Genomic DNA, 13,961 nt, shown 5'->3' on the forward strand with positions numbered 1-13,961 from the left:
TGCCCAAGCCCAGACTGCTTCTCGGTCTCCTTTTACAAAGCCTTTAGCAACTTAGCAGATCTCCTCTGCAAGGTACTCAACTCACAAATTGAGAACCCAACTATTTGAGAGCCCTTAGTGACGGCCTTACTTAAACCAGGCAAAGATCCCACCACCTGTACATCATATAGGCCCATTGTCTTGCTCACCTTCGATGTCAAGATTTTCACTTCCATCTTAGTTACCCAAGTTAGCGAGCTCAGCCTACTCCTGGTTTCCACTTGCCAGTCTGGATTTATCCACAAATGTAAGGACCGTGATAACGTCCGTTTGGCAGTACACTATCAACTTGCCCTCCCACTCCAAAACCAAGACCATCCTTCTCTCGCTCGCCTTCGAATAGGTGGACCAGGAATAAACGCGGCAAGTCCTGCCGATAATTCAAGCCAATAACTGGGCTCCAACTGACAGCATAAAAGTGAACAGCATCTACTCTCCACCTATAACACTGAACCAAGGGACCAGGCAAGGGTCCCATCCCCCTAATTTTTGCCCTCACCATGGAGCCCCTAGTCCAGCATATAGAGGATAGTCAAGACATCTCAGGCTGCAGTTTGATGGTGAAACACAAACTGGCCTATCCTGGGAGGTATCTTCTGTTTGCTATTTAGGGGCAAACCTCACCAATGCCATAGACCAGCTACCTAAAGCCAACATTACTTCTCTTCTGGACGTCCTGTTCAAAGACCTATATAGGTAGGGCAAATCGGAGATATCCTGCCCGACTACTCTATGTTGCTCAAACACAAGTATTTTGCCCCCCCCACAGAAGGATACACTGCGATCCAACCCTAGTTGCTCCACTTCATTTGGGATAACAAACCGCCAGAGTTCCTCACGCCACAATATACAAAATCAAATACGATGGGTGGCTTATGCCTTCCACATATTGTTAATTACATCCACACAGCCCAACTACGCCCCGCACTGGACTCGCTTCACCTTTCATATACCACGGAAACCTAGAACAAGGACATTCCTCAGTCCTGTTACAGAACTTAATGTGGCTGCAACCGCGAGGTCACTGTCCTAAGCAGAAAAGTCTGCGCCACATAATGGAGTTAGTTCTCCGTTACTTAGACTTACTATGCGGACACCATGGTGTATCCTTCTAACCCCCCCCCCGTGACAAAAAAGTACCTCGGAAATGGAGGGCTAAAAGTGTTCAGTAGCCAGGAATTAAAATAAATTCTAACCTGTTCGGGGCTCACCATCTGGACCAAGAGTCCTCTTTTAGGACTCCAAAACGGTTAATTATTAAGGCAGTAAAGAAGTCAGTCACTGTTTTCTTAGAAAGTTAGCATCACCTCATGGCATCCTGGATGCGGGAAAGTCAATTTAATACAGTATTTAGCTTTAGAGGCTCTTAGGCAACAGACATTATTACTGTTAAGACAACTGACAGGCACCATTTGGTCGGATTTGAGATTCAGTCATAAGAAAAGATCTGCACTTCTCACCTCCATCACCAGCTGATGGGCTCTTGAAACCAAAGTAAGGCCATTAGCATGATTGAAAGTTTCTGAAATATCTTGTCCAAAAGTATAGCCAGCACCTCTTGGGGAAATGCCCCACCCACCGCGATCATCGGGATCAGACCACAGCAAATCACACATTGGACCCTAATAAAAAAAATACATTAAAAAAACCACAGTTTATTAACAAAATGTTGCATTACATAGGCAAAATGGAAAAAACTAATTTTCAAGCACATTTCATCAGTATTGTATCTTTCATGTATTACAAACCCTTGAAAATTTCCAAAATCGGTTGGAAATCTTCAATTTAAAACAAAATAGCAAAAACAGATTGATATTCAAGTGTTATAGCTTATGCGCATCAATGCTGTTCAGTCCACTTTCAGCTAATGAGGTGGATAGTCAAAGGTCCAGGAGGCTACCTTTAGCAGCAAAATGGAATAACCAAATTGTCTCAATCTGTGGGAGGCAAGCAAGGATGGGAAGAAAAAGGTTGCACGCAGACCAAAGGTTACCTCATGAAGTCTATAAACACTCAATGTCGGACCACATTGAAAAATACCAGAAAACTCAACATGAAAAGAGAATTCAAAATACACAGTGTTGCTGCCTAAAATGGCTATATTTACAGTTTTCAAAAGAGCAGAGCAATAGGTCACACATTTGCTATTGTAAATGTTTTTTACTTATGTGTTTTGGAATGGAGTGAACGTATGTGAGTAGTGGAGTTGTGTGGTATGGTGTGCAGTGGAATTGTGGATAGTAATTATGTGGTATTAAGTATATTGGAATTATGGGGAGTGGGATTGTGGGTTATGGAGAGTAATCATGAGGTATGAGTATGTTGTGGAGCTTTATTTAGTAGAGTTTAATTATGTGGTGTGCTGTTGAAATATCTGGTGTGAAGTGAATTTATGTGAGGCAAATTGTATGTATGTGGTGTGTTAAGTAATTGAGTTGTTGATTTGTATTATGTGGTTACTTGTTGAAATATGTGGTGTGGAATAGAAACGGGTTAAGTTAATTTGTGTGGCGTGGAACTGTGTGGCGTTGATTGAAATTATGCCGATTGGAATTGTGTGTCATGGTGTGGAGTGTATTGATGAGGGTTGTTGCTATCTTATAGATCAGTTTTATGTGGGATGTATTTATTTGGTAGTGAGAAGAGTTGTGGAGTTGAATTAAGTTGTGCTGAATGGTATATGCAGTGTAATTATACAGGGTGGTTTTGAATTGTGTGGTGTGTTATAGTAAACATCAAGTTAAAATGAGAGAAGGGAGGGTTTAAAGGAAGGATATAGGGAAGAAAGTAGAAGAGAGAGTAAAAGAGGTTAGGGTGGGTTTGAGGGAAATATTCCAGGAAGCCTTTCCATAGGAAGTAAGATAAGATTAAGAATTTGAATTTTATGAAACAAACTGATTAGCCGAAGCCTATTTGAACTATTATGCACAACTGTTTTCTAACAGTGAACACTCTATAACACCAAATAATTTGTCAGATATTCAGTAATGAACAATATATTGACTACGGTGTTAAAAACAGAAGATTGTGAAGCTAATTTGTTGTGTCTAAGAAATGTTATATACCTTCTGGGGAGTTCAAAATGCCCCATATTAAATATTTTTGCAGTAAAAGTTTTGGGTTATTTCAAAAGATATTAGAGTCCCTTATAATCTCACCCGCTCAGTTAACCAGATTGCTGGTAATTTTGGTGGCTGAATTTTGATAGTTTTATTAGCGTTGTGTGGTGTTCTTCAATTTCAGTTCCAGTCTTTAGTTTTTCAGACTGTTGTCTTTGATTAGTGACCTATCACCAAACAAGTATGTGCTAGATGGCTCAACATTGCTGAATTCACACATAGCCAGTACCTGCAAGTTACAATTTATGCCCCCCCCCCCCCCCCCCATATCTATTCGTGCTGGGGTACAATAGCGGCTAGAAGGCAGCTAGATGACTCTTTATATGTCACAACTAATACAGAAGTAAATGTGGCTTGATTGGTGTTCTGTGGAAAAAGCAGGATGTAAGAAAATAAACATACCAAAATCTAGCTGAAGAGGACAGTTAAAGCAATCCGGTCCTTTAAATCCCATACAAAGCATGGTAGCTCCCAAGCAAGTGTTCTACATGTCAGCCAGCGTTGTATCCCTTCTAATCCTGCCAAAGGGGCGTATGGTTTAGTAGAATACCAAAACAATTCTAAACATGTGGAAAAGGCTGCCTCAAGGCTGTGTTTGAGTATGGCTGGTTAAATACAGTTCTAAAGCTGCATTGCTCTAAAATCCCTCACTGTTATTTAACAGGTACTCATTTCACCAACTTAGGAAAGATGAAAGCCAAGCCAGTCCCAATTAACATCAAGCATGTGACATCCAAGTTTTTTTTAAATGTCGTTTATTGCACAAGGATACAGACAAGCATGGCTTACGTACAGTGCTCGATTTGTAAAAATAAATATATTAATATGTGCTGGGACCTTTCATCCTAGGTTCTCAAGCTGACAACTATGGGCGAATCCCACTACATTGGCTGTTAGATGAACAGCACCACTCCTGTCTTGAAATGGTTCAGCCGGAGAAGCATGGAGGCCAGTCTTAATGCACTAAGATGGTGACAAGAAATAAGTATGTTGCTCTTTCTGGCAGCCTTTTTCTCTTCAAGATGCTGGACTCTTCTAGCCACAAGCTCCTCTCCTTACTTCTCCCACTGCAGACAATCCATCCTGCACAACAAAGACCAGAAGGTGGACCCATATAAGCACCTAACAGCTACATCACAGCAAGAACCCATCACAGCTTCTCCATTCGGAGCTGGGGTGTCAGCTGCTGCTGCCTTTATTTACTCCAGAAATTTCCTTCAAGTATCCTGAATACCTGCAGCTTTAAGAAGAGATCCCACCCGCAGCACGCAGTGTTCAGTAGGCGTGAGCAGACTTTAGGAAGAACAGTCACTGAAGTATACGGTGTAAAGGTGGGCACCCTGTGCTCTAGGTGCTCATCCAGGCTGTACGCTGCAGCACTACCTGGTGCACAGATGCGTGACGTGGAGGGAAGCACCGGACAATGGTGCATCGCAAGATCAGTTGAGCTCCACCATGGGCCATGCAGCCCACATCAGAAATTAAGGATGGAGCTGGAGGAAAGTGCTGGGGTGCCCTCACACTATGGTTCTGCTTGGGAGCATGGCAGCTGACTCCAGGATAGACTAGCAATTAGAGCCAAGTGGATTAGAGGCCACCGCATACCTCTTCAATTCGATACAATGGCCAAACGCAATCCGCAATCAAATACAGAATAGTTAAATTGCTCATTAAGGATGAGAAATATCAGAGCGAGCTTCTGCAATGCAGTGAGAAACTGTAGCTCATCCGAAACACGATCGGTGAGAGTCGGCAAAATAAGTTCACGTCTTCAAAAATTAGTCCCAGTGCTGAGCACAAGCAAACAGGCTCAAATTAAGCACAGGCTAGGTCTCATCGGAGATAAAATAAAGGATTTGTGGGAAAATTGCTGTTTATCTAGCAATACATTCATTTCCCCCCCTCAATCAATCCACCCATACTACCCAGCAACGCCCCAATCCAACCATGCATTCCATTTGCGCATTCCACTCAATGCAGACGACGTCAACAATTAGGAACACGTGAATAGTTGAATAAAAGCTAGACAACTATGTTCTGAGCTATTCTGCACTTGAATGTTTGATTTGGAGACCCACTTTGCAGTACAAGTGCTGCATTACATATGTGGCGTAATGTCCCCGTCTGCACCACGGTGCATGCACCCTGTTTGGCTTTGCATGGCAAAGAATGGCACAGTGTGTCTGATTAGGAAGGGAAATGCTACTTATCAGTATGCATCTGTTCTTGGTATGTAGAGCTGCAGATCTACACACTGTTGTGAGAAAGTGGCTCTGTATATACTGTTCCCAAATAGGTACAGGGTGTACAGAGTCCACAGTCCAAAGAGGCTTGGCAGAGGCTAAAGTTAGATATAACCTTACTCTCTAAAGTGGTAGCTTGGTCGAGCAGTAAGGCAGTATCAGAGGACAGTGTAAAGCAATTGTTGTACAGTCAGCAAATGGTCGCACACACTCAATAACTGAACTCTAGGCCACTGGCTTATATATAAATATATGCTTGTTTAATTTCAGAACCAACAATTGGATTTAAAATACTTTCTCAGAATGAGATGCCTTATATAAATACTTTTGCAATATGCAATTGACTTTTGTAAACAGTTACAAGTGGTTGCAATAGGCAACACTATTTTAAACACAATAATGCATTGAGTTCAATGGAAGTTTCAAGTTATTTGCCACAGATTACTTTTAGGATTACCTTTGGAATTCCAGGACTGGATCCTAGATTCAGTCCTGGGTCAGTACTTGGAATCAAGTGATAAAGTCGACTTAATTACTGTGATGATTTTTAGACAATATTTTGCTATTTTAGAAGTTGACACTTAGAAAATATTTCATAGAAAACAGTCAATGATGCCCTATGGCAGAAAATTCAAGTTGCAGGTACAGTATGTTCTTGTTACTTTTGTAATCCAGTACTGGGTGCCTAGGCTCAGTACTGAGACCTTTATCCAAAACCGGCAAGTAATTACGTTTTCAGATATTATAGGATTTTTAATGAATATTTAAAGATTGCAGAAATTGACACTTAAAAGAAATTTCACAGAAAAACAGTCAATTATTTCCTATGGAAGAAAATTGGGTTACTGGTAAGTACAGTTGTTAGTAGTTTTCAGTGCTGGGTACCAAGATCCAGCACTGGGAGCTCACCTAAGAGCAGGTGAGTATTTTCGTTTGTTACTCGGCTGATTTTTGGTGAATATTTTTAGTTTTTAAAAAAGTCCACACTTGGAAGAAATTTCAGGAAAAAGCCAGTCAATATTACCCTATGAAGAAAGGAATATGCTACTTCTCAGTATGCATCTGTTCTTGGCATGTAGAGCTGCAGATCTACACACTTGTGCATAGATCGCCATCTGGTGTTGGGCCCGGATGTTTGCAGTTGTTTTTCCTCTTGGAAAGTCTTTGGAAGCCACGAGGTCGGTGACTCCTCCTTTGGATCGTATTGCGCATGGGCTTCAGCTCCATCCTCAGATAGTTTTTCACCAGCAGGGAAATGGAGCATAGTAATAAACAGTGAAGATGCCCAAGTGTGTTGCATCTAAATAAGATAAACTGGAACAGATCAAGGTAGCCGGGGAGGCGGGTGGGCGTGTGTAGATCTGCAGCTCTACATGCCAAGAACAGATGCATACTGGTAAGTAGCATATTCCGTTCCAGGCATACGAGCTGCAGATTACACACTTGTGCATAGATTATATAGCAGTACCCACAGTTAGCGGCAACCACCCGTATCTGTTGCAGTGGTTTGAAATAATGTTTTCAGTACAGCCTGGCCCACGCTAGCCTGTTGCTTAGTTTGTACATCTACACAATAGTGTTTAGTGAAAGTGTGCGGTGTTGACCATGTAGCTGCTTTGCAGATATCATCTAATGGGAGGTTTCCTAGAAAAGCCATTGAAGCCCCTATTTTACGTGTAGAATGGGCTTTAGGGGGAACGGATAGTGTTAGTTTTGCTTTGTGGTAGCAAATCTGAATGCATTTGACAATCCACCTAGCTATCCCCGACTCGGAGATGGGGTTGCCCTTGTGTGGTGGAGAGAAAGAGACAAACAGTTGTTTTGGTCTTACGGAAAGGTTGTGTTCTCTCGATGTAGTAGAGTAAGGCTTGTTTGACATCTAATGTGTGGAGAGCTCTTTCTGCAACAGTGTGTGGTTGCGAGAAGAATACTGGTAGTTCTACAGATTGGTTTAGGTGAAAGGGAGAAATGACTTTAGGGACTAGTTTTGGGTTGGTACGGAGAACAAGTTTGTTATGGTGCATTTGTAGAAAAGGTTCTTGAATGGTAAATGCTTGCATCTCACTGACCCTTCTGAGGGAAGTGATGGCTACGAGAAAAGCAGTTTTCCCCGTTAAACATTTGTGTAGTGGTTCGAAGGGAGGCCCCATTAGTCTGGTGAGAACGATATTTAGGTTCCACTCAGGTGAGGGTGGCACTCTGGGGGAAATTATTCTTTTAAGGCCTTCCATGAAGGCTTTAATGGCAGGTACTCTAAAGAGTGAGAGATGTTGCCTGTTTTGTAGGTAAGCTGCTATGGCTGCGAGGTGCAGGCGAATGGACGTATAGGCTAGATTACATCTTTGTAGGTGGAGTAAGCAGCCTATGATGTGTTGAATGGAGACGTCTAGGGGATTGATGTTGTGACAATAGACAACAAAACGTTTCCACTTGGCGGCGTAGCACGCTCTAGTGGTGGGTCGCCTAGCTTCCTTGATGACATCCATACAGTCAGGGGGAAGATTTAGATTACCGAATTCTAGAATTTCAGGAGCCAGATCGCAAGGTTGAGCTGAGCTGGGTCCGGGTGTCTGATCTCTCCATGGTTCTGGGTTAAGAGGTGTGGAGAGAGGCGTAATTTTTGGTGCGGTACTACAGATAGTTCCAGCAGTGTAGTGTAGCACGGTTGTCTGGCCCAAGTTGGAGCTACTAGGATGAGAGTGAGGGAGTGTTGCTGTAGTTTGCGCACCACTAATGGAATGAGTGGGAGAGGCGGAAAGGCGTACGCAAATCTGCCTAACCAGTTCATCCATATCTCATTGCCTTTGGAAAATGGGTGTGGATACCTGGCGGCGAAGTTTGGGCATTTGGCGTTTGTGGGTGGCAAAGAGGTCTGTCTGTGGATGCCCCCACATTTGAAAGTAGGGGTGAAGAACTTGTGGATGGAGCTCCCACTCGTGGATCTGTTGTGTTTGTCTGCTCAGCAGATCGGCCATAGTGTTTTGTACTCCTGGGACATGTTGGGCTATAATAAAGATGTTTTGGGGCATGGCCCATCTCCATATGCTCTGTGCTAGCTGAGAGCTGCGGAGTGTGTGCGCCTCCTTGTTTCTGTATATAGTACATGGATATCATGTCCGTGCGGACTAGGACGGCCTTGCCTGAGACATGTGTTTGGAAGGCCTTTAGGACTAAGAATATGGCTAGTAACTCCAGATGGTTGATGTGGAGTAACTTGGAGGTGTCCACCTGCCCTGCATGGTGTGATGTAGTAGGTGAGCTCCCCAGCCGGAGAGCGATGTGTCCGCTGTCAGCACTATCTGAGGAGTCGGCTAACAGAACGGTCGCCCTCTGGAAAGGTTTTTGGTGGTCCAACACTGCAGAGAGCGATGGGCACGACCTTTTACCAACACCAGATCTGTCAATTGACCCTGGGCCTGGTTCCATTGGCGTGCTAAGCACTCATGGAGGGGACGCATCTGGAGTCTTGCGGGAGGTACTATGAATATGCAAGAGGCCATCAGTCCTACAAGTTGCATTAACACTCGAGTTGGAAGAGTGTGTTCCGGTGGAAGTTTGGCACGTAGAGCCTGAATGCTTGCTATCCTGGCAGGACTGGGATAGGCTAGCGCTTTTGAGGTGTCTATGGTGGCACAGAGGTATTGTTTTACGTGGGACGGTTGCAGATGGGACTCTGCGTGATTTATTGTGAAGCCCAGCTCGTGAAGTAGTTGCGTAGTGGCGTGAGTGTGTTGTACACACTGGTTGTATGAGCTGGCTTTTATGAGCCAGTCGTCTAGGTATGGGAAGACGTGGATGTGTTGTCTTCGCAGGTGTGCTGCCACTACCGCTAGGCACTTGGTAAACACCTGTGGTGCTGTGGTGACTCCGAATGGGAGTACTTTGAATTGGTGTTGACCGTCGACTACAAATCTGAGAAACTTCCTGTGAACGGGGTGAACGGGAATGTGGACATAGGCGTCCTTGAGGTCTAGGGTGGCAAGGAAGTCGTTCTGGGAGAGTAGGGGGTGGGTGGGAGTACCTGCTGGAGTGTGACCATGTGGAAATGGTCTGAGTGTATGTAGTGGTTTAGGGGTCTGAGGTCTAGGATGGGCCTTAGAGCGTCGTCCTTTTTGGTATGAGAACATATAGGGAGAAAACTCCCCATGTTTTGTTGGTGGGCAGGAACTGGTTCTATTGCACTCTTTTGTAAGAGTGAGATGACCTCCTGCTTTAGAAGTGACAAATGTTCCTGTGACATTGGGCGCTGTTTGTGTGGTATGTTTGGTGGGGTACTGACTGAATTATCTGCGTCACCCATTTGTCTGAGGTGATGGTAGTCCAGACAGGAAGAAAATTGTGGAGTCTGACCCCTACCGGAGTGGGATGGTCTGGGGGGAGTGGAGGGAAGTCATTGAGCGGGGGTGGAGGCAGAGCGGGAGGTGTTAGTTTTGCCTCTGCCTTTATTGTTGTTACCCCTGTAGCCACCTCTCTGGTAACCCCTAGTGAAGGTGGATTGGGTAGGGGCCTTATGGGAAGTGGAGGCGCTGTCGGAGGAGTAGCTTCTAAAGGAAGAGCGGCGAAAAGAGCGCCTGGGAGCTTGCGACTGCAAGGCTCCCATAGATTTTGCCGTGTCGGTGTCCTTTTTCATTTTTTCAAGGGCAACGTCGAGGGAGGTAGCAAAGTCTTCTTTGGAGGTGGAGCTGGGGCAGGCTTGTCCAGCGGTCTTTTTGATGCCAAGCATCAAATGTCTGGTTTTAGGGTCCTTCACCGATGTTTTTTGTAGTGGATCAGGCCGAAATAGTTAATCTGTGGGGGGCCGATCCTTCAGTGCCGAAGGTGTCAGAGCCGTAGGTTTCTTAAGCTTCGCATCGGCATCAGTTTGTTGTTTTGAACCGTGGGCTTGACATGTCTGTTTCCTCGGTTCCGAGATGACTTTCGGCTTCGAGGTGTGGGTTTCGAGGGCCTTTGGTTTTTTGCTCGGCTCCGGGGATGGTGTCGGTACCGAGTCGTCAGCTTCGGAGGCGCGGACGAGGCCCTCTTCGGTGTGCTGCTCTTCTGGACATAGACGCCTTCTCCGAAGAGGTCGTCGGTGATCGAAGTCGACGAGTGGGCCATTGTTCTCCTCGCTAGTGAGTCCCGAAAAGTCTTCAAACGGAAGGATTTGCAAGCCGGACAGTCTCTTGCCTCGTGTTCTGGGGAGAGACAGAGGTTGCACACCTCATGTAGATCGGTGTGGGGAAACTTCGACCCACATTGAGGAAATTTTTTGAATGGCGTCCTTTCCATCAGCCAGGCCAGGAGGCCAGGTAGGCCCGAAGGCCTTCGTCGACGACCGGAATCGAAGACTTCGAATGATGAGTCACGTGGAGATCGCAATCGAAATAATACCGCAGAAAGGGAAAGAATTGCATGCCGATCAGAAGAACTGGAACGGTTCGGAACTGGATCGCGAAAATCACATCCGAGCCCGATGCCGGAAAAAAAAAAAACACAATCTGAGGATGGAGCCGAAGCCCATGCGCAGTATGATCCAAAGGAGGAGTCACATACCTCGTGACTGCCAAAGACTTTCCAAGAAGAAAAACAACTGCAAACATCCGGGCTCAACACCAGATGGCGATCTATGCACAGTGTGTAATCTGCAGCTCATATGCCGGAAACACATTTTTTTTACTGTCCCCTGAATTGGTAAGAACTTGCACCTTTAGAAGGGACGGTGCAGCATTTAAATACAGACCAGTCTGAAATAGTGCACGTCAAACTGCCTGGCCCACACTAGCTTGTTGTCTAGCTAACACATCTATGTCCGTGCTTTGTAAAGGTGTGTAGTGTAGACCATGTTGCAGCTTTGCAGATGTCATCTATGGGTAGATTTCCTAAAAATGCCATAGAGGCTCCTAGTTTGCGAGTGGAATGCAATCTAGGGGGAATTGTTAATGTGCATTTAACTTAAATGTAGCATATTTGAATGCACTTAACTATCCACCTTGCAATTCCAGATTTTGATATTGGATTGCCGTTATGTTGTGGAGCAAAAGCAACAAAGTTGCTTTGTTTTTCTGAAAGGTGTTCTTTCAATGTGGTATAGTAATGCTCTTTTTACATCCAATGTGTAAAGAGCACGTTCTGCCACCGAATCTGTTTCAGGGAAGAACAAAGGTAACTCAGATTGGTTGATATGAAAGGCAGAAATGACTTTAGATAAAAATTTGGGGTTGGTCCTAAGAACCACTTTGTTTTGGTGTATTTGCAAAAATGGCTCTTATATGGTTAGTGCCTGAAGCTCACCCACTCTTCTCAGAGATGTGATGGCTATGAGGAAGGCTACCTTCCAAGTGAGAAATTGTAGATCACATTTGTGCAATGGCTCAAAAGGTGGACCCATGAGTCATGTAAGAACAATGTTGAGATTCCACACTGGAGCAGGTGGAAGTCTGGGGGGGGAATGATTCAAGTCCTTCCATAAATGCTTTAATAGCAGGTACTCTAAAAAGAGACCAATGCTGTCTGTTTTGCAGCAAGATGTAAGCGTATGGATGTGTACGCCAAACTGGAATTCTGTAGATGTAATAGATAACAAATGATGTTTTGGATTGAAGCATCCAGCTGATTGATTTGATTGTTGTTACAGTAAATCACAAACCACTTTGCTGCATACCATGCTCTTGCGGTAGGGCGCCTAGCTTCCTTGATAATATCCATGCAGTCTGGCGGAAGATTAAGATAGCCAAACTAAGATTTCAAGTGCCTGATCGCAATGTTATGATGACTGGGATCTGGATGTCTTATTTCTCAATGGCTCTGAGTGAAGATTGGGAGTGAGATGTAGTTTTTGGTGAGGCACTATGGATAACTCCAACAGGGTTGTGTACCAGGGTTGACTGGCCCATGTGGGAGCAACGAGGATTAGTGTCGGGGACTGCTGTTTGAGCTTACGAACGACTCATGGAATGAGTGGGAGAGGTGGAAAATCATAAGCAAATATCCCGGACCAGTTCATCCATAGTACATTGCCTTTGGACAATGGGTGTGGATACCTGGATGCGAAGTTTGGGTATTTTGCATTTAGGAAGGTGGCAAACAGATCCATCTGTGGAAAGCCCCATTTTTGGAAGATTGAGAGGAGAACCTGATGGTGGAGTTCCGATTTGTGGATTTGTTGTCGTTGACGACTGAGCAGATCTGCAATCTAGTGGTTTATTCCTGGAAGGTGTTCTGCAAGGAGATCTTTTTTGCGAGGTATGGCCAAGATGCTCTGGGCTAGCTGAGAGAGCTGGAGAGAGAGCTGGAGAGAGTGCACCCCCCCCCCCTTGTTTTTTTATGTAGTACATTGCAGTCATGTCTGTCCGAATTAGGACAGCTTTGCCTACTAGATGAAGTTGAAATGCTTTCAATACTAGAAAAGTTGCTAATAGTTCTAGATGGTATATGTGGGGTTGTTTTTGTTGCACATTTCCTGAATGGTATGTTTTTGAAGATGACCTCCCCAACCAGTGAGCAATGCACCTGCTGTTCGCACCATGTGTGGTACCGGGTAGAGGAATGGCCGCCCCTTGGAAAGGTTCTTGTGTTCCACCACTGCAGAGAGCAATGGGTGCGGCCATCCACCAACACTAGATCTGATAACGGACCTTGATCCTGGTTCCACTGACGTGCGTAAGCATTCCTGTAGGGACGCATTTGGAGTCTTGCGTAAGGAATTAAAATGCAAGATGCCATCATTCCTAGAAATTGCATGAATACTCGAGCCGGTAACAATTGTTAAGGCTGAAACAGATTCTGACTCGGTTGGGACACGCTAGAGCATTCAGAGGGTCTACTGTGGCTATTAGATACACTTGGGTGTTGGGCGGTTGGAGATGAGATTTGGCGAGGTTTACAGTGAACCCAAGGTGGTGAAGCAGTTGGACTGTTCTTAGAGTGTGGCGTAGGCAGCTTTGCTGCGAGTTGGCTTTTATTAGCCATTCGTCTAGGTAAGGGAAGACGTGAATGTGCGGTCGTCTTAGATGAGCTGTGACTACTGCCAGGCATTTGGCAAAGATCCTGGGTGCTGTAGTTACTCCAAACAGGAGAACTTTGGATTGATAATGTTGGTCGTCCACCACAAACGTGAGATAATTTTGGTGAGCAGGGTGAATGGGAATATGGAAGTAGGCATCTTTTATATCCAGAGTGGACAGAATGTCGCCGTGCTGAAGGAGCGGGAGCACCTGTTGGTGTGACCATGTGAAAGTGGTCCAACTTAATGTACAGATTTAGTTCTCTGAGATTTAGTATAGGTCTGAGAGAGCAGTCCTTTTTGGGAGTTAAAAAGTACAGGGAGTATACCTCAGTCCCCTGGTATTGTAATGAGACTGGTTCTATACCGTGTTTTTCCAAGAGAGAACCTCTTGCTTTAGAAGGGTAAGATGCACTGGTGACATTGCGTGTGATCTTGGAAGAATATTTAAGGGAGTGTCTGTAAGCTCCAGGCAGTAACCATATTGGATCATTTGCTGTACCCACTTGTCAGAGGTGATTGAATTCCAGACAGGTAGGAATTTAGAGAGACGTCCCCCGACTGGGGTGGAATGATCGG

At 44.8% G+C, this 13,961-nt stretch overlaps 1 protein-coding gene across 1 annotated transcript in view; it reads right to left on the reverse strand.

Moving 5' to 3' along the window:
* LOC146810948 (serine/threonine-protein phosphatase 2A catalytic subunit alpha isoform-like) overlaps positions 1-13,961 on the reverse strand; it is a 195,967-nt gene that overhangs the window by 75,267 nt on the left and 106,739 nt on the right. The window contains exon 5 of the mRNA XM_085618017.1: positions 1,500-1,661. Coding sequence (XP_085474143.1) covers positions 1,500-1,661 — 162 coding nt within the window. The remainder of the gene's footprint in view (positions 1-1,499; positions 1,662-13,961) is intronic.

The sequence above is a fragment of the Triturus cristatus genome, chromosome 7, assembly GCF_964204655.1.
Source record: "Triturus cristatus chromosome 7, aTriCri1.1, whole genome shotgun sequence".
Classification (NCBI taxonomy): domain Eukaryota; kingdom Metazoa; phylum Chordata; class Amphibia; order Caudata; family Salamandridae; genus Triturus; species Triturus cristatus.